The sequence below is a fragment of the Schistocerca piceifrons genome, chromosome X (genome assembly GCF_021461385.2).
Source record: "Schistocerca piceifrons isolate TAMUIC-IGC-003096 chromosome X, iqSchPice1.1, whole genome shotgun sequence".
In the NCBI taxonomy this organism is placed as follows: domain Eukaryota; kingdom Metazoa; phylum Arthropoda; class Insecta; order Orthoptera; family Acrididae; genus Schistocerca; species Schistocerca piceifrons.
In genome coordinates, this window is record NC_060149.1 from 239,477,038 (window position 1) to 239,504,780 (window position 27,743).

Sequence of the window (27,743 nt, forward strand, 5' to 3'; positions counted from 1 at the left end):
ACAGTAGTAAGAATATTGGTAACAAAACTCTAGGTTCACTATAAAGACTATATAAATTACCACTGACGCAACCACTGAACATTTCAGTTAAACAGAAATCAAAGAAACTCAGAACTCTTGAAATACAGCATCTTACTATAACTGAATTGATAAACAACATAATGGCAAGAGAACAATACATTTACAAAGCTAACTGGACACTCACTCAAGATGGGTATTTACAAAATCTGGTGGTTCATTGTCAGAAATAGTGTACATTTAGCACCTGATCACTGAATGTCAAAAATCAGAATGTAAGGTATTGTAACAGCCTAATAAATGATCTTATTCTTGGATTCATTTATATATTAAACTTTTTTAATGTACTAGATCAACACATTTTCCGATATGTTTATTACCAAGTTCTCCACAATTCACTAAATACACACTATAGCAAAAATAATTCCAAGAAAACTGTCGAGCAGTAATATACAGCTGCTGACAATTTTAGCGATGAGCATAACAAAATAATTATGTAAATTTTGAAATATGAAGATTTTCCTAAATGCACAACCACTAAAAGGTCAACACTTTTATTATTATTATTATTATTATTATACGAGTTCTGCAAGGCAGCTGATTCACAGAGATATATTCACAAAGGTAAGAGATGAAATTGCAAATATCAGTACATGAAAAAGAAACCAGAAAAATAACAAAGAGAATCATTCAACTTCGCAGTTGCAACACGAAGGAGATTTTTTTAAATTACTTGCATTAAAATGTATACAAGGAACACTCGTAGTTGTGTTCAAACTGCCACAGTTAATTTAAAAATTATTGACTATGATACTTAGGAACAACGGAATAGTAATACTGTTGCATTTGTATATTCACAACTCTGTTTTTATGGAACACAATTAGCAAACAATATTGTCAGAGTACAATGAAAGAAAAAAGCAATAGTCCCACAAATTTGCCATACACCCTTTTTCTAAAAATAAAAGTGGTGCTCTACAGTACCACATTCCAAAAATTTTCACATGTTATCTTTCTTAAGACTTCTGAAACTCTAATTTTTTGTCACCTTACTTTTAATATCTGAGGTTTTTTTTAAAAATTACTGATATGCAGGGGAAAAAAACAACAGAAGCCTAAAATAGCAATAAATAAATAAATAAATAAATAAATAATTGCAAAATCAAATGTTAGTAAGAGAATAACCTTTTATGTTGTGATTGCCAGTTGCTTGAGCTTAGGTCAAATATAAAAGATTTAAGAAAACAACCACAACAATAATATGGTACTGTTAGCTAAATAGTAAATCTGATATGAAATTTAATTTGGTAAATTACTCTCAGAGTGTATGGCAGACTGAAGCATCAATTGATCATTTCTTTCTTTCACAAAATTTTAATTCCAACCAGTCTCACTTCATTTCACTGCAATGCTCAATGTCTTCCTGTAAAAAAATATGAATGCATAAATACTATAAAATGTTTGCTTGGTTACACATCGTCAATGCATCCATTATTTCATACTTTGTACGACTAGTTCAGGCAATGGTGTCCAAAATGCAACAGAAACAGTGGACTAATACTATTTGTCCCTATCATTTGCTGGGACCAAAATATTTGTGCAAACTGAATTACAAATCTGACAAAATCCCTCAATCAGCTTCCTACAGTACTGGAGAGCTTATGACTGAGTACCTTAGGTTTTTGCATAAAAAATATGTAATCTCATACTTAAAAAAACTTAGTGTTCTGTAACATATACAGCCAACAATTTTCTGTTTTGTTTAAAATCAAATAAATCACTGAAACGTGAAGAGAAATTTCGCAAATAATCCTAATGGTAGCATGACAAGAAAGATAGCACACACACAAAATAAACACACATGTTCACACCAATTCAGCAGTATCACAACCAAGACATTTCCTGACTAATCATGTCCACATATACAGGTAATTAAACACATTTATTTACTGGACGCCTCACTTTTGCTGTTTTCTTGTTGGGTCTGGAACTTGGTTTCTGCGATGCAGTGAAACTTGAGCAATCAAGATTTGGATCCCGGATGCGAGGCCAAATCTTCCGAAGCTGAGCACTATCCATGCGATGGCTGGTGATAACTGAACGATCACGCAACAAGCAAGGATCAATTCGACGACGTGCATATGTGAAAGCTGGATGATCACGTGGACGTATGCCTGCTGCTTTGGAACACAGTCCTGTCACATATACATCCTCCAAATGGAAGAGTGGCGTCTGCAGAGCGGCTTTGTACAGTCGTTTCATAACATCGTTTGACATTACGTATCCTGTGCCTGACAGGTAATTTGGGTAAACTCTTCCAGGATACATATATCTCGGAGCATACCTGCACAGAAAGAAAGTTTCGAAGTATTAGTGATACATTATATATACTCTAGCTACCCCAGCAATTAAATAGCAGTGAAACTCGTATTATTCACTATGGTTATAAAACAGCTTGTGCCAAGTTACCCATGCTTATTTAACAAACAACACAAACCCTTACATAATGAAACTGTAGAAAGTTTTTAGGCATAAAGCATAAAAAGATGAAAAAACAGCATATTTCACACATCTTTTTCTGATAACAATCAGACAAAAACAAAGTTAAATGTTACTGTTTCTAAAAAGGAAAGAAGGAAAATTAGAGCTCAATAATGACAAACTAAGATTTTGGTGGATAGAAAAGAAAAATAGACATGCTCTGTTCAAAGGAAATATGTCAGTGTTTATATTAACTTATTTAAGCGAACAGAAAATGTAAGTCTCAATGGCTGAACAGGGATTTGAACTGCTGTCCTCCTGGGAATGACTACAGTGTCTAACCAATGCCCCATCTCATTCCATAGTGAAACCAGAAATGAGTATCCCAGTTACACAAACACCAATATGTTTAATGAAATTTAAATTATTGGTGAAACCTATGAAACAGGGCTAAAAAGCATAGGAATGAAAGAAATCACACTGGACATACGTGTTTCATAATCGAATGAAGAAAAAGAAGTAAAAACTGTTGAAAGATTACTAATGATCTTCATCACTTAATGATAGCATACAAATCAAAACTTTCAAGTTGGAGACAAGTTACTTGGGTTTGAGCTTTTATAATGATGCACACATTTTAGAATATCCAGCTGGATGGAATATATCACAGCAGGTGAAACCCAGAAATTTGTTTTGGACAAAAACCAATCAACAAAAACTAATATAATATCACGCATGTAACGGAAGTATAACAGGGACTCTGATGCCGGCAGCCATTTAGCCATTTATTATGTCTTGTAGTATGACAACTACAAAAGCAAATGCAGCAAAACGAAGATGGAAAGATTTTCTTTATTCTCTAAATCACTTAGTGCAAATGCTGAGATGGTTGCTTTGAATAGGTAACAGAAATTTCCTTCCCCAACTTGAGCTAGTCTACTCACATTACCATTCACGGCACAAATGATGAATTTAACAAGCAACACACAGAGAGTGTTCTCTCTCTCTCTCTCTCTCTCTCTCTCTCTCTCTCTCTCTCTCTCTCTGTGTGTGTGTGTGTGTGTGTGTGTGTGTGTGTGTGTGTGTGTGTGTGTGTGTGCGTGTGTGTTCTTGCCATACTGATACTTTGTGATGACACAAATCTAAGTTTATGTGCCAAATCTAAGTTTATGACAAGTGTCTGTCTATCCTCACACAATTTATATCTATATAACAGTTAAGCATTTTATAATTTGACACAACAGTTTCACAAAGATTCACAGTGAAGTTAACTTGTAAAGCATATTTTTAAAATTATGAAAATTCTGGATTCACAGTAAATTCTAGTAACTGACTGGTCTTTATTAGCCGAGTCTATTTCTATTTTTTCTAGCTTGTAGGGTTGTTTTTCAAGTGGTGGTATTGTTTGGTTGGGATAGATTCTGTTGTTCTGCAGTATGCAGTATGCTGCTATTAAGAATGTTCAGCAGAGTTAGTGTATGATCACGAAGCAAATGATACTTTCGGCACATCTGATGTGAGATGATTAATTTTCCTGAAAGAGTCTAATTCAACAGAGAAGTGGAACTTTTTGATTCAAGAAAGGAAATATATATAAAAAAAATAAAGTGAACAACTGAAGAATCCCACCACCCTCATTTGGTCAGGTTCATGTCATTCCGTGTCAAACCTTTAGGCATAGCAATATTATAGTAGTGGTGACCCACAAAAAGCCACAAGTTTTGGGTAATGGGATGGATACAACAATGTAGATGGCAATTTGATGGGGAATTCTATATTTTGGCAGTGAAGATTACATCTGGCAGCAAAGGCCAGGTTATTCAAGCATTTTGACTCTGACAAATACAAGTGAGAGAGAGAAACTAATTATGGAGTAAAAGTTTTAGGAATATGAATTCACAAAGATACATGAAGAAGATGCATGGGAGAATAATCAGTTTCAGCTGCACATGCCAACACATTTTGAAAATAAAGTAGTCCAAGGGAATCCCCACAGAATATTAGGTAAATGTTTAGGTGTGTTATGGAGGCTCTAAGGCAACTGAGGAGCAAAAGAGATAGGAGAAGGAAGAAACTAAATAAAGGATGGGAAAAAAAGGACCCACACGAAGTGAGGCGAAGAGCAGAAGCAGGAAGGTGAGTATCAAACACCAGGTATAATTATGCTTACAGAGAGAAAATTGCTGGAATCAAGAAAGAGAAGAAACAATGACAGGATAAGACAATGACAATGGCTGAACAACTAGTTGCAAATTCTTTTAAGAAAGATGGAAGAGCAAACCCAGTATGATAGAGGAGACAAAAATAACAGAAGACACTATCGGAAAAGAGAGCAGGTAAACCAACTTGAAAATAAGGGCATGGAAAGTCAGGGGAAGTGGTTCAACAAGTTGATTTTGGAATCAACGAACTATTTTAAGTGAAGAAGAATTTATGCAACCCAAATATATTTAAACCAGCCACTTATGAAAGAAAAGTTTCTTTTCAGTTCTTACAGTCATCCAGAACTCAACAGCAGAGTCCTATAAAACATACTATACACTATGTTTATGAAATACACACATCCAGTTTACTGTAAACTGATTTTCCAATATGGTATGTGGTTATTCATGCATATACTCCAATACTGATTCCAGAAATTCAGTTTTGATTGGTGGATTTCATCTTCCACAGGCAGTATTCACATTTAAGTAATGTTTGGGTGGTAAGGTGGCTACTTTCTTTTTGAAATGATGGTTAATGTGGACAAAGCAATTTTATGTGGAAAGAAAAAGGATTTGATTGACTTGAAAAATATTAATTTTCTACATTTAACTGAAAAAAGTACATTTCATTTTCACTGTGTAGTAGATGGAGACATGTAAATGATGATATCTTTGATGAAGTAGAAAAATCAAACTGACTAGCAATTCTATCTAGCTGGCTAATTCCTAAACTGGTAAAAACTCCCATAAACAGTAAACAGTGAGGGTGAAAAAACATTAGCCAAGTCTGTGTTTAGGAATATGAATGTGTCTTATTCATTTTGAAGTTTTCTAGCTGTTCCTAGTTTCCAAAATGTTGAAGTGCAATAATCTTCCTTATTGATGAATTCACACTGAAACTGGTCTTAAGCAAGTGCCTAACTCAAAATTTGCATGAAGTACACTCTCCTTAGTTCTCACCAATATAACAGTATGAGGTGACGAACCAGTTGGACATGGGCTAGAGCTAACAGACCAGGCAGTCATTTAGATGGAGCAAAGCCAACCAGTGGTGCAGGGATACCGAGTAATGTGTTCTGAACGGGCATCAATAAATAAAACGAAAGAGTGAATGGAATTTCACAGTACGTGGCATTGTATACTTTGCATATACCACAGGACAGGTTTTAGTCTGAGAATACTATTCTGTTAGTAAACATGAAATTTGTTATGTTCAGACAGAGGCAAGCAGCATGGTCAGTGGTTACATACCAGGCTTCAAATCTAAAAATCTGGTGTTTGATCTCAAGTCGATCCTTGGATTTTTTTCTGTCACTTATCACTTCCTTCACTTCTGGCAATGATTTGTTAATATGAAAAATGTGTAGTTACACTGGGGCATAGAGTTCATATTAAAGTGGATAAGTCAGGTTGAAGCTCAGAAGAAAAGAAGGATGCATCAGACAGCAGGACCACATCTAGTAAAAGCACTGCAGCATTTAAATCAATATTCAGGCTGTGGATGGCTTTTCTTTTCTGTATCAGAATTAAGATCCTATGCATAGCTGGAGAAAAAACGTGGAGAAGAGGCATAAATTTAATTTTTTTCTTGCATGAAAATAAGTATTATTTAGCAGTCACTGAAAGTTAAAACTAATAATACTCCTGAACTTTAAGTTTAATCACAATCTTCAAGCTTTTCCACACCCTTTTAACAGTTTCATCACCTCAGAAATCAAAATTTACTAACAGCCTGTTACATAAAGCCAGTTTTATACATAATTCACAACAATGAATTTAGAACAAAATTTTCTCCATACATGCAAAAATATCAGAGATTCTAAACAATTTTCTTCTTCTCTGCATTTCTAATGCCTGAATAGCTACATAAATACACAACATTAAAAATATCTGATGAAAAAGCAAGGCCATAAGCTTGATTCAGATGTCTGAAGTCTTGAAGAGAAATACTTCAGGCAGGCAAAGGAAATATTAAACACACTGTGTTACACCTTCTGATTAGACTGACTCCTCTTTGGGCCCCAGATCTAAGTATGTGTATCTGGGATGACAGACAACAGCTGTGTAGATATTCTGAAGGGATTCAAACCTCTTTAGTGGAAAAGCTACTTTTCATCCAAGTAGCCAACTCAATAATTAATTATTTGCTGCTGTGCCACTGAAATCAGTTTGGGTTTCAGGTTCAAATATATAGTGAATGGTTATTTTCTGACTACAGTGCTGATGGATCAGCAGCACAACCACCCAAAAGATAACATGGAAACACTTTCAGCACTGTTTGGTTGAAGGACTATAAGCATGATTTTGCAAAAGCTTTCTTTGTTATGTAGGTTGAACAAGTTTAACTTTTCTCTTATGTATTATAAATAAACGTGATGTGTAATATCTAATATATATAGACAAAAATATAAAACAATAATGAAAAATAAGCTTTTAGAAATGGCACCAAAACTTGGAAATGAAACAACAACACTGTAATCTGCAAACAATAATTCACCATCATGCTCTTCAAATCACTGTAGCATGATTCTGGCCTTGTGACATGGACAGTTAACCTGCTAGAAGATGCCATTGATGTTGGAGAAGATGTCAAGCATAAAGGGATACAGGTGATCTGCAATACTATTCATGTAGTCCATAGCTGTCATGACACCTTTGATTGCTACCACAGATGAACATCCTCCATAGCATAATATGGCCTTCAACATGCTGCATCTGTGGTATGGTGCATGTTTTGTACACCCATTCACCTGTATTACAGTGTATCTGGACATTACCATCCACCTGGTGTAAAAAGAAACATAATTCATCAAATCAAAGGGTACACATCCACTGAGTCATGATCCACTCTTTATAATCTCATATCCACTGCAATCACAACTGATGATGATATTGAGTCAACATGTAGGGGATGCCTGCTGCAAAGTTTCGTGTTCAACAATGTGCGCTAAACAGTGTGTTCTGAAACACTTTTGCTTGCACCAGCATTATACCCTGACAATACGACAGATCTGCCACAGATCACCTGCCTATCCTGTCATATGAAGTAGTAAAGCCTCCAAACTCCACGTTCTTTGATGAAATTGCAACAACCAACACCTTGTTGCCCGCTAACGATTTCACCGTGCTTCAACTACTTTTCACATATGCTCATGACAGTTGCATGCGAACAGCCAACCTGCTTCACTGTTTCCGATATGCTTGTGCCCAGCAGTTGGTCCATACTAATCTGCCCTTTGTGAAAGTTGCTTATGTCAGTGGATTTCCCTATTTTCAGCCTGTGTCATAAGTAGAATGATTCCCCATTCACCTCTGCTCTACTTATATTCTTTCCTTATCATGTCACATGTTCGCAGCAACAACAGGCAGCACTGAATCTCAAGGTGTGCAGTGGGCATAGTTTTGGCTCATCAACATTATTACTATAATACTACTTCTTCTACTTTTTTTTCCTGTGTAGTAAAACATTTAACTTTACAGGAAATGTTTACGGCACATTTAGTGTGCAGATACAGCTACAATTTTGGGTATCACATGGAAGTTTACGGTCAGTAAGGTCACAGTTTAATAAAGGAGTCTTTTGCACCACACATTAACTTTTTTTCCTTGGGAGTACATCATTCCTCTTTTCGGTCTTTTATTCTACATGAAGTGTTTTTCTGATGTCCTTTTACCTAACTAAAAGGTTACATAGGAAACACCGGGGCAATACCTATTTGCGCAGTGACAGATGTAACAGTAATAACTTGTTTCAACTCTTCATTTACATGCGTTGGCGCGATGACAAGCTAATCAGAGAGGATGACACATATACCGGAATTATTTTCTACTCATGTTCAACAGACTTGAGCTATTGTGCAATCTAACAAACCCTCATGGATTTCATAATGAAGAGGAAATCAATACATGAACAGGCAAATAGCTTGAAGGTGGTTTCTGCACTGAAGTATGAAGATCACTAACAATGTATTTATTTCCCTACATCGATCTTCTCAGAGGATACCTGCACGATGAGCACCAATGCTCTTCCCAACTGTAGTGTCACTGCAGAAACTGGCAGCTCAGCTGCAGCAGTTGCAGAAACCATATGAAGCTGGCAGGTACCAAGGTGTCGGCATGCCACTTGCACCAACAGGGAAGCTCATACATTGTGAGACACTGGTGTCTACCATCAGCAGTGATGCTGCACTAAATGGGGAACATGTTGCTGAGCGGGCTTCATTGTGTGAGCATTCCTGGGTGCAGACATCATTGCCTGCATTCCTGGATGCCGATGTACCCGTTGACCTACTGGCTGCCAGCTGGCCACCTCAGCATACCATGCACCATCTTCATCACGTGGAGAAGGGGGGTGGGGGGGGGGGGGGGGGCTCGCAGATGGGATGGTTACAATTAAACTTTCACTAGAAACTTTCACTACTTGAGCCACTGTAGACAAAATACTACTTATCATACGGGCACACACCTTTATGGGAATGACATTCAGACTGTGCACTGCCAGAGTGGCATTGTTAGTAGTGGCATGACTTGCCATAAGATGCCAGTACTGGTACGGCAATGTAGGGTTGAAACAAAGTATCAGTGTGAATTACAATTACACACAGTCAACAGGAGTCTGGACAGGGTAAGCAGGACTTTATTAACAAAGCTGTTTCATCAAAACATCAGCAATAGTACTGCTGCTGTTCGTGAGTATTGACATGTTACAAGAATACAGAGTAGTCCTGTTTCCACACCGAGATCAAAGACCATGATTCATCAGCTCAAAATTCACTGGCGATTTGGGATCTGCTTCTGGGAGAGGCTGATGGCCAACTGCGCCACAAATTGTTGGAGAATACACTGTTACCATGGCTGTGAATGCTGGACACAACGTGCGATCTTCAAGCAGTGTAAAAACTGTGTCGTGCTAATTGAACATTCCATGGTCTACCATTCACAAAGTGCTGTGAACAATTGTGAAATGGTAACTCTATGGTGGTTCCAGGCTGTCGTAGATGCAGATGGTCAACGCACTGAGGAATGTTTGTAACCTGAAATGTAAACATGGTACACAAGTAACAAATGTTACCCTCTCATGTGGAAATTAAGATGTGTTTATTTCAAAAGCTTATTCATTGTCTCTCTTCTGCATGCCGTTACAAATGTTTCAACAAATTTTCATTGTCAGAAGAGCAGATTAGTGTTTAATGTCTCATCGACAAAAAGGTCATTGGAGAAAGAGCACAAGCTTGGAGGAGGGAAGAACGGAGAAGGAAAGCAGCTTTTGCCTTAAGTGATTTAAGAGAAACCATGGAAAACCTAAATCAAGATGACCAGACGCAGGTTTGAACCATCATCCCAAGAATGCGAGCCCAGATTGCTAGCCACTGTGCTACTCCGCTCGGTGAAGTTTCATTGTCCTACAACAACTCGTTTGTCATGGACACCCTCTCAAGTAGTGAAAGCTTGATTGTAAACATCCTGTATCTGACTTTTGATGCTTCTCTCAGCTGCCATTGGCATGCATCCCCACCACAGTCCACCACCACTACCCAACTCTGCACTGATGTGGCCCTACATTCAAGGTCCATCTCAATTGGTGTCAGAAGTTGACCTCCACACAGCATAATGGCACAATCATAGCTCACACTGTCATAACTGTGGGGTGAGTGAATAAGTTGACTGTTTCTACTGCTATGTGCAAAGGAAATGGGGTCAACGGCAGAGGTTTTTTTAAAAAAAAAAAACTTGTGGGACATGTTAATAAAGCCTTTAGAATCAGATGAGTTTAGGAGCAATACAAGGAAACAGAATTTGCAACCCATATGGTGTCTTCAGTGTAATTTGTCTGATCACATTGCACTGTGTGTCAAGACAGTGGCCGTAGTGTGTGTTACTTATCACCAGTATTGCCATATGGCTAGACAATGCATGGAGTCAAGATGGCTTGTGATGAGACATAGTGTTTAAATTGTTGTATTGTAATTGTGAATGTTTGAGTTATTGTTGACTGATACTGTACCGTACTTACTTATGTATTCGGATAAAGATTCCACAATGAAAGAGTCTGGAATGCAGAGTTCTGTCCAACAGGACATGACACAGAATTTACTTAATGAGATAGCAACTGAGAGCAAAGAAGACACAGTTGCTGGGGCAACTTTTAGCTAAAGATGAGGAATTAATGTTAGTCAGTTTGGCTGATCCGCGGATAGATCCAGCCACCTCCAGCTTAACTACTCCTTTTTTCTGGTATGTGAACTGAGGGCTTAATGTCTTTCTCGGATGACTGGCATCACCAGGAAAGTTGGAAGGTTGGACAGATAATCAATTGCTGCAAATAATGTAATTGCAGTTGCTTGGGGAGGGAAAAATGTTTGACAGGTGTACTGAGAGGTTGAGGGATTCACAGACGTTTAAGCAGTTGAAGGAAGGCCTCCTACAGTGATACAAAAAGCAAAATACTGTGAGATTTTCCAGCAGGCAGTTAAATAGTGTGACAATGGGGCATAATGAAATGGTGGAGGGTTTCCAAGACAGAATACACAAGATTAATGTGCAAACATACAAACTAGGGAAGCATGATGAGGCAAATAGATTATACTCCAGGAAGCTGAGTATAGTGCACTTGACATCTTCATGAGGGGCTTGTCACTTGATATGTTAAGAAGGGCTTGGGCAGATACCCCGAAACACCTGTACCTACTGGCAGATTGGCTGCTGAGTTTGAAGAAATTTACATACCAACAGGACTGTGGGACAAGTGAGTAGTATTTTCCACTAACTTGATATGTTATAGGTGTGGATGATTGGGACATGTCCACAGGCAGTGTAGCTGGTCTCAATGGGGTAAGAATGGTAAGGGTACAGACCAAATCAGATTATGGGAGTAAAGGTGGGAATAGATATGGGAAAAGTGGACAAGCAAAAAGGGAATCCAAGTCTGGTATATGGTACAGTGGGAGTTGCAGTTCTTGTTGGATGCAGGGGACACATGTGCCGATGGTTAATTGGAACCTCGTAGGTCAGAAACAATTAAATCGGCCATGTTATAGGTTGTGTTGGGTGGGAGAGACTGTTTTGAAAGCATTAGCATCAGTGTTATCAGATTTTCAGTTTGGGGTTGTTCTGAAACTTCCTACCAGATTAAAACTGTATGCCGGACCGAGACTCGAACTCGGGACCTTTGCCTTTGGCGGGAAAGTGCTCTACCAACTGAGGTACACAAGCACGACTCGTGACCTGTCCTCACAGCTTCAATTCTGCCAGTACCTTGTCTCCTACCTTACAAACTTCACAGAAGCTCTTCTGCCGACCTTCCAGAATATGCACTCCTGGAAGAAAGCATATTGTGGAGACATAGCTTAGCCACAGCCTGGAGGATGTTTCCAGAATTATATTTTCAGTCTCAGTTGTTAGAGCACTTGCCCGTGAAAGGCAAAGGGGCTGAGTTCGAGTCTCGGTCTGGCACACAGTTTTACTCGCCAGGAAGTTTCATATCAGTACATACTCCACTGCAGAGTGAAAATATCATTCTGGGGTGGTTCCATTTGAACAACATGTGTTGGTGGTGCCCCACATAGTGAAAACTACTGTATGACACTGGGGTTGGACTTTCTTTCAGATCATCATTTCAAAACTGACCGTTGGCAGCATTTGGTGGAATTTAACTGGGATGGCATTCTATCTAAGGGAAACTATTGTCAGCAAAAAATACTGTCTCAAGGTTCATCTCACTTAAGGAGCAAATCGATTAAGCTGGGTACAAAAACAATAAGGATTGATTCTTAAGGTACTGTGCGGGAGGGCAATGGGAAGTTGCTTTAGGTGAGTATAGAACCCAAATTACATTTTGATGCATTGCTGTGGCGTTGATGTGGAGGAGGTGGTCCTACACTTGAAACCCCCCCCCCCCCCCCTCCGGGCCCCCCTTCCTTCCTTCCTTCAGAACCATTAAGCTTTTTAAATGGGGTTGTAGTCACTCAGGTTAAAATATGGGAATTATTATTTGTAATGAATATTAAATTTTGCCTGTTGAACACTTACAGTGATTGTTAGATTGCCAAGTTAGGCAGCAGGGAAAAGTGGCACAATACCTGTAAGTTGAGATGCTAAGGTGAGCTTTGGCTCTCTACTTGTTATTGGCACATGTTGGTACACCTTGTGTATTCTGTCTTATGTTTATGACTGCTGCCAACTCTAGCTGTAGCAGTAGAGTAGTGTGGTGGACTTGTGTTTGTGTGTGTCAACAGAAAAACAGATAGCATAACAATTGTGTCTGAACATGAACACCTCTTTGATATTCTTCCACATAACCTTTTTACTTACACCATAGTTACTGATTATCTGCATGCATGCCTAAAGATGCACCATTTTACAGCAGACATAACATTCCCCCTCTAATGTCCCTACTCAACGTGGGGACAAAATTCTCCTTTCTGCTTTCTGTGCACCTCACAGTCCTTTGACGTAAAATCTTAGCTTAGCTCCGACAACTTGTATCCACTTCTATCGCATATGACATCACTAAAACTTGAAATAATAAAAACATGGCTTGAATAATGTACCAATTACCAAAAACTTGAACATTTTTAATACTTTTGAGTGTCTCTGGGTTTCAGTGTAGTGATGTAACAACAATATACCCATAGGCATTCACAAGGAAGCACTCCTCCCCCAGCCCTCCCCTACGTTGGACCACATTACAAGATAAGTCCTTCCCAATATAATATAATATAATATAATATAATATAATCATATGAATTGCTTGCTTCAAAAACAATGTTTCAGGAACTTTGTATTGCACGTCTCAAACTTTTGCGTCGAGTAGTTAATTTGTTGACAAAAGTTTCATACGTTTTATGTTTATGCGTACCCAATCTCTCAGACATCAAAAATATTCCCAAGGCCACTTGTGAACAATTTTGCAACAGCTGTCTTTAGTAATACATAAAAAAAGCACACTTCAAAAGAAAGATAGCTAGGGCTAGGACTAATGGTGCACCATTTTTATTCAGGTGTTTCGCTTGCTACAGAAGGCCTGTTTGATGATTTTGAACACAACAGGAAATGTCTCCAAGATACTTTAGAGGAGCTCATTTCATTGAATGATGTGATTCAGAATTTTCTCTGTGATGATGAATATGACACACACATGCTAAGCTGCGAGGAATATAAAGACAAAATTAAACACACTATCAGATGGCTACAAAAGAAACTGATTATAAACTTTCAACCTTAATGCTGCAGATGAATACTGTCGCCTAGTGTCCACGCACCCTGCTGTATTCCACTCTGTCAAGTTACCACTCATTAAACTTTAGCTATTTTGTGGAGATTTTAAAATGTGGTCCCACTTTTGGGAAGAATTTGAATCTACTATTGATAAATACTCATTCCTTTCTACAGTAAATAAACATGTTTTCCTATGAGGGTATCTGTTAGGCGAACTGGAGTTGTTAGTAGATAGAATACTTATAACAGCAAACATGTACAAGGAAATAAAGAAAATTTTATCGAATCAGTACAGAGATAGCAATTGCATTATACAGGTAAACCTTGATTATTTGGATGTGCTAAGGCCCCCAGTCAGTGACTCCTGAAATGCTGAACAATACATTCCTAGAATGTAACCATAATATTCATCAAATACGGTGTGCTCTAGGAGAAGACGTAGCAGTACATGGTATCAAGTTCTCACTCCAAAAATTCTGCATGCATTCAGAAATTGGTTATTCATGCTAGGAGAACTAAAGGATCAGACAGGGAAGCATTGAAATTAGTGAATTTTTTGGAAGTAGCAGTTCATGGTGCTCTTACTGCACAAAAAATTTGTGCAGGATATCTGCCCTCCTCTAACTTCACAGCCACTGCAGAGACACTTCATGCAAATTCAGAGCAAGCTAAAAACTTGCAAAAATCTGAGAGTGGTACAACCGTATTGTGTTTTTAATGAAGCCTACACTTTTTAGGACAAAGGCTGCAACATAATGATGTATCAATAAATTAAAGCAAGATAATCATGATTTTGTGTGTCCAAACTGACACTGTAATGCTAAAAACTACAATAAGAAGGGCAAGGTTTGGTGTTCTAGGTGCAATAAACACCATCACAAAGCTATTAGTACTGACACTGTTACCTCTGCGTCATCTTATCAGCAAGATGTCACTAGTTCTGTAGGGAAAATTAACAAGTTCAGCAGATTTTAAATATCTCCATACAGCTCGAGTTTGCATCAGTGGACACAGAGGACTAAGCTGACTTACTTGCTGCATTCCAGATAGTGGTAGTCACACAAGCTTCATTTCCAAGTTCGTCACCGATGTGCTGAGTTTAGTAACTACTGAACATCACAATCTGTCGGCACCTTTGAAATGTCATCCCCAACTTCTACACACCATAAAGTTGCAGAATTCACAGACATCATGGAACTTGTTACACAATCTCTGTAACTGCATTTGAAATTGCATACTCATTTGCTGTATACCCAACTGTCCCTTCCAGTATAAGAAACCTAGTGCACACCAGAGAGTCTAGTGAGCGGATCCACATAATGACATAGAAGATCTTCCCATGGAGATCCTTATCGGAGCAGATTACTATTGCAAAACCACTGAAGATTCCCCTCAGATTCGACCAACATCATCCACTGCACTGTGATCTTCCATTCCTGGTTGGATACTAAGTGGGAGCTAATCAAGCACTATGGCAAACCTTGTGATAGCAAACATCAGTTTACGGACAGCAATGGAAACAGATAATATTCTATAGTCTTTCTGGAAATAGAAACAATGGGGATCACATAATACAACTCCAAATCCAAAGTAACAGGCCTTATTGCAAGATTTGTCAAAATCCTACTGCATCGAAAACAAAAGAAGGGCTGTGACCTTCTCCAGAAAACCCAATGTTATTGTATCTAATAATCTTTACCAAGCAGAGAAGAGACTTAATGCACTGGAGGAAAAAATGTATGAAGGACAGCAACCTGAAACACATTTACTAGGCCAACAGGTAGACCACAGCAAAAAGAGAGAAGGGGAATCATTCCTTCTGGATGGACATTGCAGGACATTTTGTGTGCCACATCATGCAGTAAAAAAAGAAGAAATGTTAAGTGTCATCAAATGGAAGTTTGTATTTGACAGTTTGTTGCATGAGGAGATTCCATCAATATATAGTAGCTGTAACTGTTGATACTGCACAAGTATTTCTGCAATTAGTTCTTCACAGTAAAGACAATGATTCCACAAGGTTTTCTGGTACAAAGTAATCATAGGTCAACAAGGAAACTATATTACAACTGCCAAAAGGATTATAAATCTCTTCACCTGCCTACCTTTCGGACTTACCTGCAGCCCGTTTCTTCTCACAGCCATGCTGAAAGAACTTGCTACAATGCACACAACAAATTTTCCTCAACCCACTTCACTTGTCGAAGATAACATGATTCTGTAGTAGCTGGTGCTAATTTGCGAGGAAATTTGGTCTAGGGGAGTGGAGTGGGATGAGATTTCACCTCTTTATATTGGTACATGCAATTATCAACTTTCCCATCATGTTCACACATAAAAAATCCCCCAATGGGTTAGAGTTTCTAAAGACAATAAATCAGAAATCCACGAATTTTCTGACATACACAAGGCAACCCTTTATGTACGGTGCACCACTTCCAACATGACATTAGTTCATTTAGTTTGCAGTAAAAACACATTAGCTCCCATCAAGAAGATAACTCTTCCATGGCTGGAACTTCTAGCAGCACTTCTTAGATCAAGACCACTTCATTATTTCTGTAAGGCCAGGGCTATGATATATGTTGTGCAACATTGCGGACTGAGTCAACTGTAGCCTTAGAATGGATATGACATAATGCTAACTGTCAGAAGAGTTTTGGGCCTACCATGTTACAGAAATTCAAGGACTAACCAACCCATCACATTGGAGACACAATGCCGGTGTGGAAAACCCAGCTGATTTATTATCCAAAAGCACCACAGCAAAATCTTCATTGTCCTACTAAATGGTTCCATGGGCCTGCTTGGTTAACAAAGAATCGAACACAGTGCCAACAATTTATACAGATAAAAGATCATTGCTTGCCAGTAGAGAAGAAATTAAAGAGACCAACACTTCATGGTAAAAACAACACTCCTTGTTTTAACAGTTACATACTACATTAACTATAAGGTGTTTCAAATCATAGGATGGCTACTTCGCTTCAAACAGCAGTTAATGAAAGAAAATAAGATGTCCGGAGAATTGATAACATTAGACTGGCATGAAGCACATATTTATTGGATTCAAGTTGTTTAACAGCAACAGTCTGCGCTCAAATTGTGTGCTCTGTACGACAATATGTCTCTACCACAAAATTCTAAATTAGCTCATTTCAACCCTTCTTGGTTACAATCTTATTCATCTCACTGGACATCTGCAGTTTGCAGAATTATCCACAGAGAAATGACATCCAGTTCTTCTCTATGGGCAGCATCATTTAACCCATTTTCTGATCCAGCAGACTAACATTCGTCTACAACACTTTGGAGTAAACAGTGTTATCTGAACTGAGAACAGAATTCTGGATTCTAAGATCTCGGCAGTCAATGAAACATGTCTTGCACTACTATTGAAAGCTCACTTAGTTCAACAAACCAAGGCTCCATTGCCAGCTGAACAAGTCTCACCAGCGAACTCATTTGAAGTCACATGCACTGACCTCACTGGCTCATCACATGTCAGAAAAGGACATGTAATGAAGAAGGTATATACAGCTCTATTCATGTGCACAACAACATAAGTCCTATACTGGGAACTTTGCTCAAATATGTCAACTGACAGATTTTTTCTAGTCCTACAAAGGTACATGGGAAGACAAGTGCCCAGCATAATTTACACAGACAATGCTATTAGTTTCCATTTAATGCACATAGATCTGAAAGAGCACTGTCAGGCTCTCACGGCAAGCAAGACACAGAAGTACTTTGCACAGCAAGCCATCACATGGCTTGTGTTAATTTAATCATGCTAATCTTACATGACAATAAATGTAACTTCTGCATCATACATTCAATATTAAGGTTAGGTTGTTACTGTTTAAATAAACCATAAATAGTCTCTTTCTAGTTGCCTTTTAAATGCATTAAATATGAGGGTAATGCTCCAGAAGCCAGAATCATTGGAGAAAAAAGCATTTTTGATCTTATGGTTCTGAAATGGTTATTAGGGTTGAAGGACCCTTCCAACGGACACGAGGTGGGCATTGAGGCTACGCATCTTTGATTACGAAGCTGTACATAAACCAGACAAAAAGCACAGAACCACAAACAAGTTGAGCAGGAAGGTATCAGTATTAAATACAGGCACTGGGTCATGGCCTTGCTAAATGGTAAGCAGTGCAAGGGGCTGACACCAACTGCAAGCCATACAAATAGGCAGTCACAGTTGAGCATGTGTGATGGCTTGTTATGTAAGACAATTAGGTTGTGACCAAATACAGTGGTGTCAGCTAGGCTGAAGGATTGAGTGTTGAGGGAAACACACGACAACATGCTGTCTGTGCTTGGAGGTCAGAGGGCAATGAAATGGAGGGTTTCAGATGGTACTGGTGGAAGGGAAGGAAGGTAGGAAGACATTGACCAACACATTATGAACTGTGTACAGTGTGCATAGGGAATGGAAATGAATCATAAGCAAACACTATTATAGAGGTTACCAGAGGCAACTACAGCATCTGAGATGATAGGAATGAATATCCTAGGTCCAATTAATTGGACTCCGAGGGATTTTGTCTTAACAATTATTGACCATTTTTCATGGTGTGTGGAAATGATAGCCATTTGAGATTAGCAGACAACTACTGTGGTACAGGCCATGACCAACAACAGGTTGCTCAAGTTAGTGTGCCTAAAACAGTAATCTTTGACGAAGGGACAAATTTCATTTTGAACTTGATTAAACAACTGTCATTTGCTATGGGTTTAGAAAATAAGAACTAGTCCATTGCACCCACAAACTAATGGCAGAACACAGCATGTGCATCATACTATTGGTAGAATGTTGAGTTACTATGTAAACTCTCACCATATTCGTTTTGAAAAAAAACTTTTCTTGCTGCAACTATTTATTTGCCTTTTACTTTAAGGCATCATCAGTGGAATACTTCTTTGCATTTGTGGTTGGCATCTGTGTTTCCTCTCATCTGGTCACAGATTGGCGATCAAACAACAACTTATGCACATTTTCATGTTATAAACTTTTTTCTTCACAATTTTCATATTGTTTGCCCTGTTAGTCTTTTGTCACTAGTTGTAGATAGTTTACAAAAACTGTGCTTTAAAGTCAGACCACCACCCAACTCTGCAAGGAAGAGGCCCTACATCCTGGGTTCACTTCACAACACACATAAAGCAGAGTATTTGTTCTTTGGAGAGTTTTTTTTTCTCTCTCTCCATGTTAGGATCCCAAGCAAATAGGAGATTAAGTACAGTTTCTGAGTTGTTGTTAATAATTCAACCTGGTAAAGTCAACAAATCTCTCTATCAGACATAAAGGTTTGCAATTACTCAATTTACCTGCTGCAAGTTCTTCACATAATTGTTAAAATTTGTTTTGTGTAGGTACCACAGTACCAGTATTGCAGCTCACACCAGGGGGAAGAAAAGTTCTGTTACCATGACAACAGCTCAGATACTCTCAAATCAACTAACTGTAGCAACATACTGCTACACCAAGAAGTGTAAAAAGTCTGAAATACATAAAACATAGAACAAATGCCGTTTATGCTGTTAATAGATATTAATGCAAGATATTAATTCTCCATTTGTCCAACATTATACAGGTTCCCTATGCTTTCCCTAACTAAGTAAATGTTAATGAGTAGCTACTTCCTCCAACAATGCCATGTCAGTTACCTTCCCAATATTTTCAATCTATTTAATGATTTACCTTTAAAGATTTTAATGTCTGTTTTACACTGAATGATTACCTCCTTTCCATTTTTGTATCAAAAGAATAAATTTAATGCTATTTCTAGTGGATATTAAAAAAAAATAAAGTGTAATTCTGAATGTTGACCTTAACATTCTTATTGACCAAGTCTACATTTACATATACCTTTATACAGTATGTGCCACTTGTGTCCTTATATAATCTCAGTTGAAGTATTTCATGTATCTTACAGATCAGCTACATAATCCTAAATTTTTGACAGTTACAAATTATTTAGGAATAAAGGAGGCAACTTACCGAAAAGCAGAAGCACTGCATCATCGATAGGTACACAAACAAAATGAACAGAGCTCGGCTATCTTTCAGAATGCTCACAGATGTATTTTTACAATATTTAGTCATAAGACTATAATGTATTTGTCAGCTCAAGAACACTTCCAGTTGATCAACTGAGGTGGAATTTTTAGCAAAATAGATAAGGCAGAAACTAATGCTCAGAGAATGGCATAATGAGGATGAGACATTTTTGATGCCAAATTGCGCCCCATGTTTTCTGTATGGACTCAGTCCCAAAACCTGGTATCAGTGACTATATTGGAAATTGATAAAGTGTTCTAACCCAACAACACTGTAACTTTATTATATGTAAAAGCATAAAACACATGACAAACAAAGTACATACAACAGACAATACACAAGGGGACACATATTTCTGCAACATACTCCAATCAGTTAAAGTTTCTTGCATGCAGTTCACTGTGTTATATTTTAACTTAGCTCCTAGAATTTTATTTCATTTGAACGTTAGCAACATATATTAGGACTAAGATCTTTCTTTCTACTGACTAAGTATTATTTTGTTGAAAGTGGAGCTTAAAGTAAAACCACATTACAAAGTAAATTAATAAAAATGCAAAATATGTACATACCACTTACTATGCGAATCCGATATTGGATGTGCACCACAAATAAGAGCACCAATCAACAAACCAGTTGAACCTTTAGAACGAAGCAAGCGTACAAGGCTTTCAATATTGACGAACATATCATCATCTGTTTTCATAATGTAACGAACAGACGGGCAGTTTGTAACAGTCCATTTCAGTAACATGACACTTTTTAAAGTCAAGTTGTTGTATGTGTCCAAAAAGCCTTCTTGGATTATATCACTGTGTTTAATGCTCTCTTCCTCAACTTGTTCCTGGAATTAAGTAATTATGTATCAGACTTCCTAATGACAACAGCTTGTTTTACAATAAAAAATTTGTTTTACTGTAGCTTATACATCATTACTTTTCCAATAATTTGCACAGAGGAATGGCACAACATTGTTTGGACAGACAAAGATGAAGACGACAACAGGCTGTAACTGTTGAAGGAATCATCCCAGACTTCATCTGAAATAATTAAGGGGTATCGCAGAAGATCTAAATCACAATGACTGGGACAGGTATTGGAACTTCATACTTCCCACAAATCCAAGTCCAACATCTCAACCACTGTGCCACACCACTTGGTCATCATTTGGTGCAATGGATAATTGATACATGTGGCATCTGCTGAAGGCAGTGAAATCAACTGGTTTATGGGACACTTCACCACAAAGGTCAACTTACACTGGATATCATGCCACAGATCATCAAAACATTCCTTTATGCATTTCAAATGGCAGCATTCACAGACTTACAATGGAATGGAACAGAATGAGATGTCAATGTCAATTATTCTCAGGAAGAGAGTTTTGACGCTGGTGAAATGAGAGGCGCATCATCTGGTAACATCAGAATTTAACTATTCTCACTTATAGTGTAGTAGGGGATATTGTGCTTTTGTGCCTTCTTAATCTTTATTTTTATTGTCTGCTCTGTTTTTGTGACATTAAGTGAACATTCCACAAGGTCTTAGTCATTTTCCCACTGGGTGTTCTTCCACAAAAGAAGCCAAATATTAAAGTGAAAAACAATGTAGATTTTACAATACCTGGTTAAAGAAAACGGTTACACTGTGCATATAGAAGAACACAGATGAAAATCTCAACTAAGAAACCTTCATTTAACACATTTATTTTGTACACACCCTGTTTTTACATTATTTAGTATCTAAAAGGCAGACAAAACACAGCAGGTAAAGTAAAAAGGTGCTATGAATTGCCTTCTAAATACCATTTGACATGTTTTTATGTCTATACATTATTGGATCAAAGGTGTTCAGACTACTATTAGTGGACATTAATATGGGGTGTATCCACCCTTTGCCTTTATGATGGCTTTAACTCCACTGGGGACACTTTCAGCGAGGTGTCTGAATGCTTGTAGATAAATGGCAGCCATTGTTCGTGAAGACCTGCAGCCAGGTAGTGATGATGGTGTGCCATTGGGTTGAAACTGGGGCTCTGGGCAGGAACCCTGAGATACCATCACTCATCATCTCCAAATTGTTTATTTGTTAATCATCATCAAACTGCTCCTGTACTGTATACAGTACACAATGCTGTAAAATGTATTCTTGTCCTGAATTCAGCATTTTCTTACATGCAATAAGTGGATCACATCCCAATCACAAAAAACATCTCCACCACGAGCATCATCTCCTCCGTGCTTCAGTGTTGGCATTACACATGATGGCCGGTAACATTCTCCAGGCATCTGCCAAACCCAAACCCTTTCATCAGATTACCACATGTGTGAACAGTAACTAAGAATCACTCATTTACAATCCACTGTATCGTGACATCACTTTTTACACCACCTCAAGTGCTCCTTAGCATTGACTACAGAAATGTGCGGCTTATGAGGAGCTGCTCAACCACCATAAACTCTTTTTGACTCCCTACATACATTCATTGTGCTAGCTGGCCTGCTGGTAGCACTCTAGAACTAACAAATAAGTCCTTCCAATTATCCCAGGCAATATTTTACAACCATCCTCTGCAATGCTCAAACGTATCTAATCATCAGAACATGAGGTCAGTCTCGTCTCAATTCCGCCATGGTTATTCTTTCATGTTTCCTGTTCACAATCACATCAAGAGTTGACTTGGGCACCTTTAGAAGGGATAAATGGCCCTGATGGATTCGTTACCCATGTGACAGCCAATGACTAGTCCATGTTTGAAGTCAATGAGTTCTCCTAACCCACCCATTCTGCTGTTACTCCTTTACTGACAACACAATACTCTCTGCCTCATTTTATACTGGTGAGTCTGCCTCTCGTGACATCTGGTGATCGATTCTGCATTACATAAGGGAGTCCAGATACTTTTGATCAGATAGAGTATTTAGTGAGTAAATAAATGATGTCTTGGAATATTTGGACAAAATGTTTCATATTCTTTCACATCTCTGCCATACAATCTTTGTGAAGAATATCCATAATGAATTTTGCTTCTGTCATTAACAATCTCTACAATCATTGCTAGTTCCTTTTGTAATGTCTGATATAATTAATTCATCCCACTATCTCTGTACTTTTGTATACTTCAACTTTTTTAAGACAGGCAGTTTCTTATAACCTCACTCCCATCTTTCAAGCACTGAGCTAAGTGATGTGACATTATGCTGACATCCCACCTATTGCGAATATACTGCCATTTGACAATGACATTCTGTTCTTTTACATGACATTTTGTTGATATCAAGTGTAAATTCACATTCTCTGTTCTCAGCAACTCTGTTTAGTGAAACAGGGTGGCACAGAAGAAGGGGAAAATTTGAAATTACAAAAAAATGGAGGAATATTACATAACTTTATTTGAGGTCCAAAATATGTTGTATAGTACTGCAAACTGCATTAGGTAGAATGTTTTAAAAATCACGTCATTCTAATGCTGTCAATCTTGCCACATGTATTCATTAAGTTACTCTGTAGATTTTGTACAGCACAGCACAGCACAGCACAGCACAACAAGACACACAGGATGCTGGCAATTTTTTCTTTCATCCACATCTTGAGCTAAGCTAACCTGCGTTCTTGTCTAGTCTGATTAACTATGTCACAGACTTAAAGATCGGAGACTGGTGAGGACAAGCAAAGTTAGCATCCCTTGAAATTATGCAGTCTACAAACACTTTACTACTGCCATCAACTGCCCGGTAGTGTGCAAGATGGCCCTAACCTGTTAAAAATATATGGAACCTTGGGAGCCAGAAATGTGTTTCATAGAGTGAGATAATGTTCAGACATCAAAGTGACAGCACATCTTTGCTCATTCTAGAGGGAAAGAAAGCCTATCACTGCACAACATAATGCTCCATACCATATTGTGACTCTGGTACTGTGTCAAGAGGAATGGTGAAGTATAGCAGGGTTTCCTTTAAGTCACTAATGGAAGTTCTGCTTATTTAGTTAATCAAATAAGTGAAAATGGACTTCACTTGGACATCCAATGATTTTGAACAAATGTGCATCCTCAGTGAGTAGAATTAAGTCTGAAAATTGTATGAATGAAACAAACTGACAATGTTCTTTCATGGCTCCAATTTCTGAGCTGCAATCACATGGGAAGTTTTTTGTACCAAACAGTGAAGCCCCGTTTCAATGGCAGCTTGCACAGCTTTAATATTATCAGCAGTACATACAAACCTCCCAGGGAACACCACCTTGTTGGAGGCACCCTCAGTGCCAGGTGGAAGCACTTGGTGCTCCGACGAAGTCAAGAGCTGCACCAGCGGTAGCACAGCTACTGGTAGGGTCACCCAAGCTAGAGTTGTCTTGACAGATGAAGAGTGTCCAACAACATAAGGCAGGGAGGGCTCTAGAGGCATGTTGAAGCCAGTCTCCCTAAGGGAGCACACCTGACACAAACCCTGGTCCCTCATGTTGGGGTGTTTATCACGGGGCTAACAACCCCATATTGGAAAAAAAAAAACATATTGTTATGAAACTCGAAGACAGGGAAAGCCAGACTGATGACACTGATGAATGACCCACACAACAAAAAGGAAACAGTAAACAGAAAAGTGATAGTTTGCTACTTGGAATGTAAGAACTTTGAACAAACCAGCAACTCTACAAGGACTCAAACAAGATATGGAGAAATACCACATAGGTGTAGCAGCAATCCAAGAGGTCAGATGGAAAGGAAATGGTATCATAAAAAGTGATAGTTATACAATTTTGTACAGTGAAGGGGACAGTGGTATAGTAGGCGGCACAAGCTTTCTTATAGACCATAAGTGTAAAGAAGTAGGCATAAATTTTAACCCTGTAAATGAAAGGATGTACACTTTGAGAATGAAGGCTCTCTTCTTCAACATCACTCAAGCATGTGTGTACACATCTACAAAAGATGATGCATATGACGTGAACAATGAGTTTTATGGTTGATTGGAACAGGAATTAGAAGGTATACCAAGGCAAATTATGAAGATAGCAATAGGTGACTTGAATGAAAAAGTTGGAAAAGAAGAAACCTTTATAGAGAAACACTAGGAAATGAAAGTCTGCATGAGATGTCAAATAAAAAGCGACAAAGACTTATAGACTTTGCCATGGGCAGTGCTATGGTAGTGAAGAGTAAGGTAAGCCAATTGGTGCTCGCCAGATGGCACTACTTTTAATCAAACTGTCCATATAGTAATTGACAGGAGACATGCATCTGACATCCTTGAGTATCAGAGTTGCAAGGGGACTGCCTGCAACTTGGATCATTATATGGTAAGATTGAAATACAGACAACGCATAGCTGTGTTTAGATACAGAGGGAAGAGAAAAGCTCCACAAAGATACAATGTTTCCAAATTAAAAGAGAAGGGAGTATCCAAAAAGTATTAAACAGAACTGCAGAAGAAGTTTGAAGCTAAACAAAGCTGGGCTGTGGAAAGTATCAAAGGGTGGTGGAATATGATGAAAGATGTTAGTCTGGATGAAATACCTGTACCCGCACCAACAACAGAGGAAGTTAGACAGGCAGTAAAGACCCTACAGAATAATAAGGCACCAGATACTGCTAACACTACAGCAAAGATGATCAAGGGTGGAGGTGAACATCTGGCAAGATACGTTCATCAACTAACTATTGAAATATGAGAAAAGGAAGTGATAACAGACCAGCAGAATTCGGCCATTATTTGCCTGATTCATTAGGAGAAGGATAAAGTTAACTGTGAAAATTACCACATATTGCTTTAGTCAATGTTGTATACAAAGTATTAGTTGAATTCATTGCTACGAGACTTGCTCCACTGACAGAAGTAGTACCTGGAGAGTACCAATATGGGTTTTGACGGGGCAGATCAACAACTGACCAAATCTTTGCTAAAAAGCAAATAATGGAAAAGAGTTGTGAATACAATGTGGATATACATCTGCTCTTTGTAGACTTCAAACAGGCCTATGACAGTGTTAAAAGGATAAATCTGTGTCAGACCTTAATGGAGATGGAATTCCCATATAAAATAATCAGATTGGTGCGAATGACTCTCACAGCACAAAATGCCAAGTAAAAAGGGAAGGAAAACTCGTAGGGAATTTGACGTCAGCCAAGGGTTATGACAGGGTGATGTATTATCCACACTACTCTTCAACATTGTGTTGGAGAGAGTGATACAAAGGGTGGAGATTGAGAAGCCATATGGCACACTATTTAACCATATGAACCAAAATCTAGCATATGCTGATCAGGTGTGTATGCTGTTTAGAAGACAAAGAATATAGAGAAGGATTTCGCAGACTAGAAAAGTAGGCCAAACATTTGAACTCCATGTAAATAACACCAAAACACACCTCTTTGCTTCCAGGACATATACTGTTGTTAAAGACAAATACATTTGGTTACAGAGGATAACAGTACAAGAGAAGAAATAAAAGCAAGGATTGCTGTGGAAAATAGATCTTACTGGGCCCTGATTAAGATCTTTCTGTCATGTAGCATGAGCAGAAAATCGAAGGTTACTGTCTATCGAATAGCTGCAGGGCAGGTATGGCTCAAACATGCACAATGATGGTAATAGAGGACGATTACTTGAGAAGATGAGAGAGGGAAACATTAAGAAAGATTTTTGGAGCTGTGAGTGAGGTGGGGAATTGGAGGATCTGGAGAAACAAGGAATTGGTGGAACTGTATAGTAATGCTGACTTAGTTACAGAAACCAAGTGTAACAGATGGTGATGGCTGGGCCCTGTAGAGTGAATGATTGAGACTAGATCTGTCACGAAGACCTACAGAGGAAACAAGGTGGTAGAAGGTGTAAGGGGAGGCCCCAGAAATGATGGGAGGAGGACATGGAAATGATCTGAAAAAGATGGGAGGCAGAAGATGGAGGATACAAGCGGAAGATCAAGATCGGGCTTTGATCGTCAGAGAGGCCAAGACCCTACACAAGGGCTATAGTGCCAAGGAGTAAGTAAGTAATCGCAGGACATACAAACTGTGCAACACCATTACACTACTTCTTCATAACTGAACCAGTCTCTCAAAAATTACAGACATACATAGAGACTGTGTGTAACTATGGAACTTGACCATGGGGCCAAGATTTGATAATGGTGCCAAAAATTTCATCTTGCTGCTCTCAAATTGTTACCACACATGCACTTTTCCAGTGCTCCATGATAACTAAATGTCTGGTACTGTTACAATTGTCAAAGCCTCTCCTCCCCAATTTTGATACCCATGCAAGGCTGTCAACATACATTTAAAAATTTTCCCATTTTCTGTGCCACCATGCACAACCTCTTATTCCCTTCCCTGTCCTGTCCTTTTTGCAGATCACTTTTAATGAGATCTTCATTTCAATGGCTGAAATGTCAACCTAGTTTCTGCCATCTGTTCATCAGTCACTATTTTATCTCCATGGAGAGCGACAATGTTTTATTACTGCATATTATTCCTGTACCAAAAATCTACAATCCCCACCCCTAATCGCCCCCATTTTCCCTTCACTACTTTCTTCTTCATCACTCTCCCCCCTTCCACCCCCCCCTCCCTCACAACTTTCCTTTCACTTCTTTCTCCTCCTCCTTTTGTCTCCTCTTCATCAGTAATTCATATCCTATTGGCAATGAAAGTATTGGAAGTGGAGATGCTGGTCCAATTCTATCAATGTTGAGGTCAGAATAGTCATGACTTCCAGGAAATCTGTGATGAAGTTAAATCGGTATTATTGGTA

At 38.4% G+C, this 27,743-nt stretch overlaps 1 protein-coding gene across 4 annotated transcripts in view; it reads right to left on the reverse strand.

Moving 5' to 3' along the window:
- Nucleotides 1-645: 645 nt before the first annotated feature.
- Nucleotides 646-27,743, reverse strand: part of LOC124722019 (beta-1,3-galactosyltransferase 1-like) — a 120,171-nt gene continuing 93,073 nt past the window's right edge. For all 4 annotated transcript variants that reach the window (XM_047247195.1, XM_047247197.1, XM_047247196.1 and 1 more), the window contains exons 4-5: nt 20,565-20,836; nt 646-2,362 (exon numbers count right to left, since the gene is read on the reverse strand). In XM_047247195.1, coding sequence (XP_047103151.1) covers nt 1,951-2,362; nt 20,565-20,836 — 684 coding nt within the window. In that variant the 3' untranslated portion in view covers nt 646-1,950. The remainder of the gene's footprint in view (nt 2,363-20,564; nt 20,837-27,743) is intronic.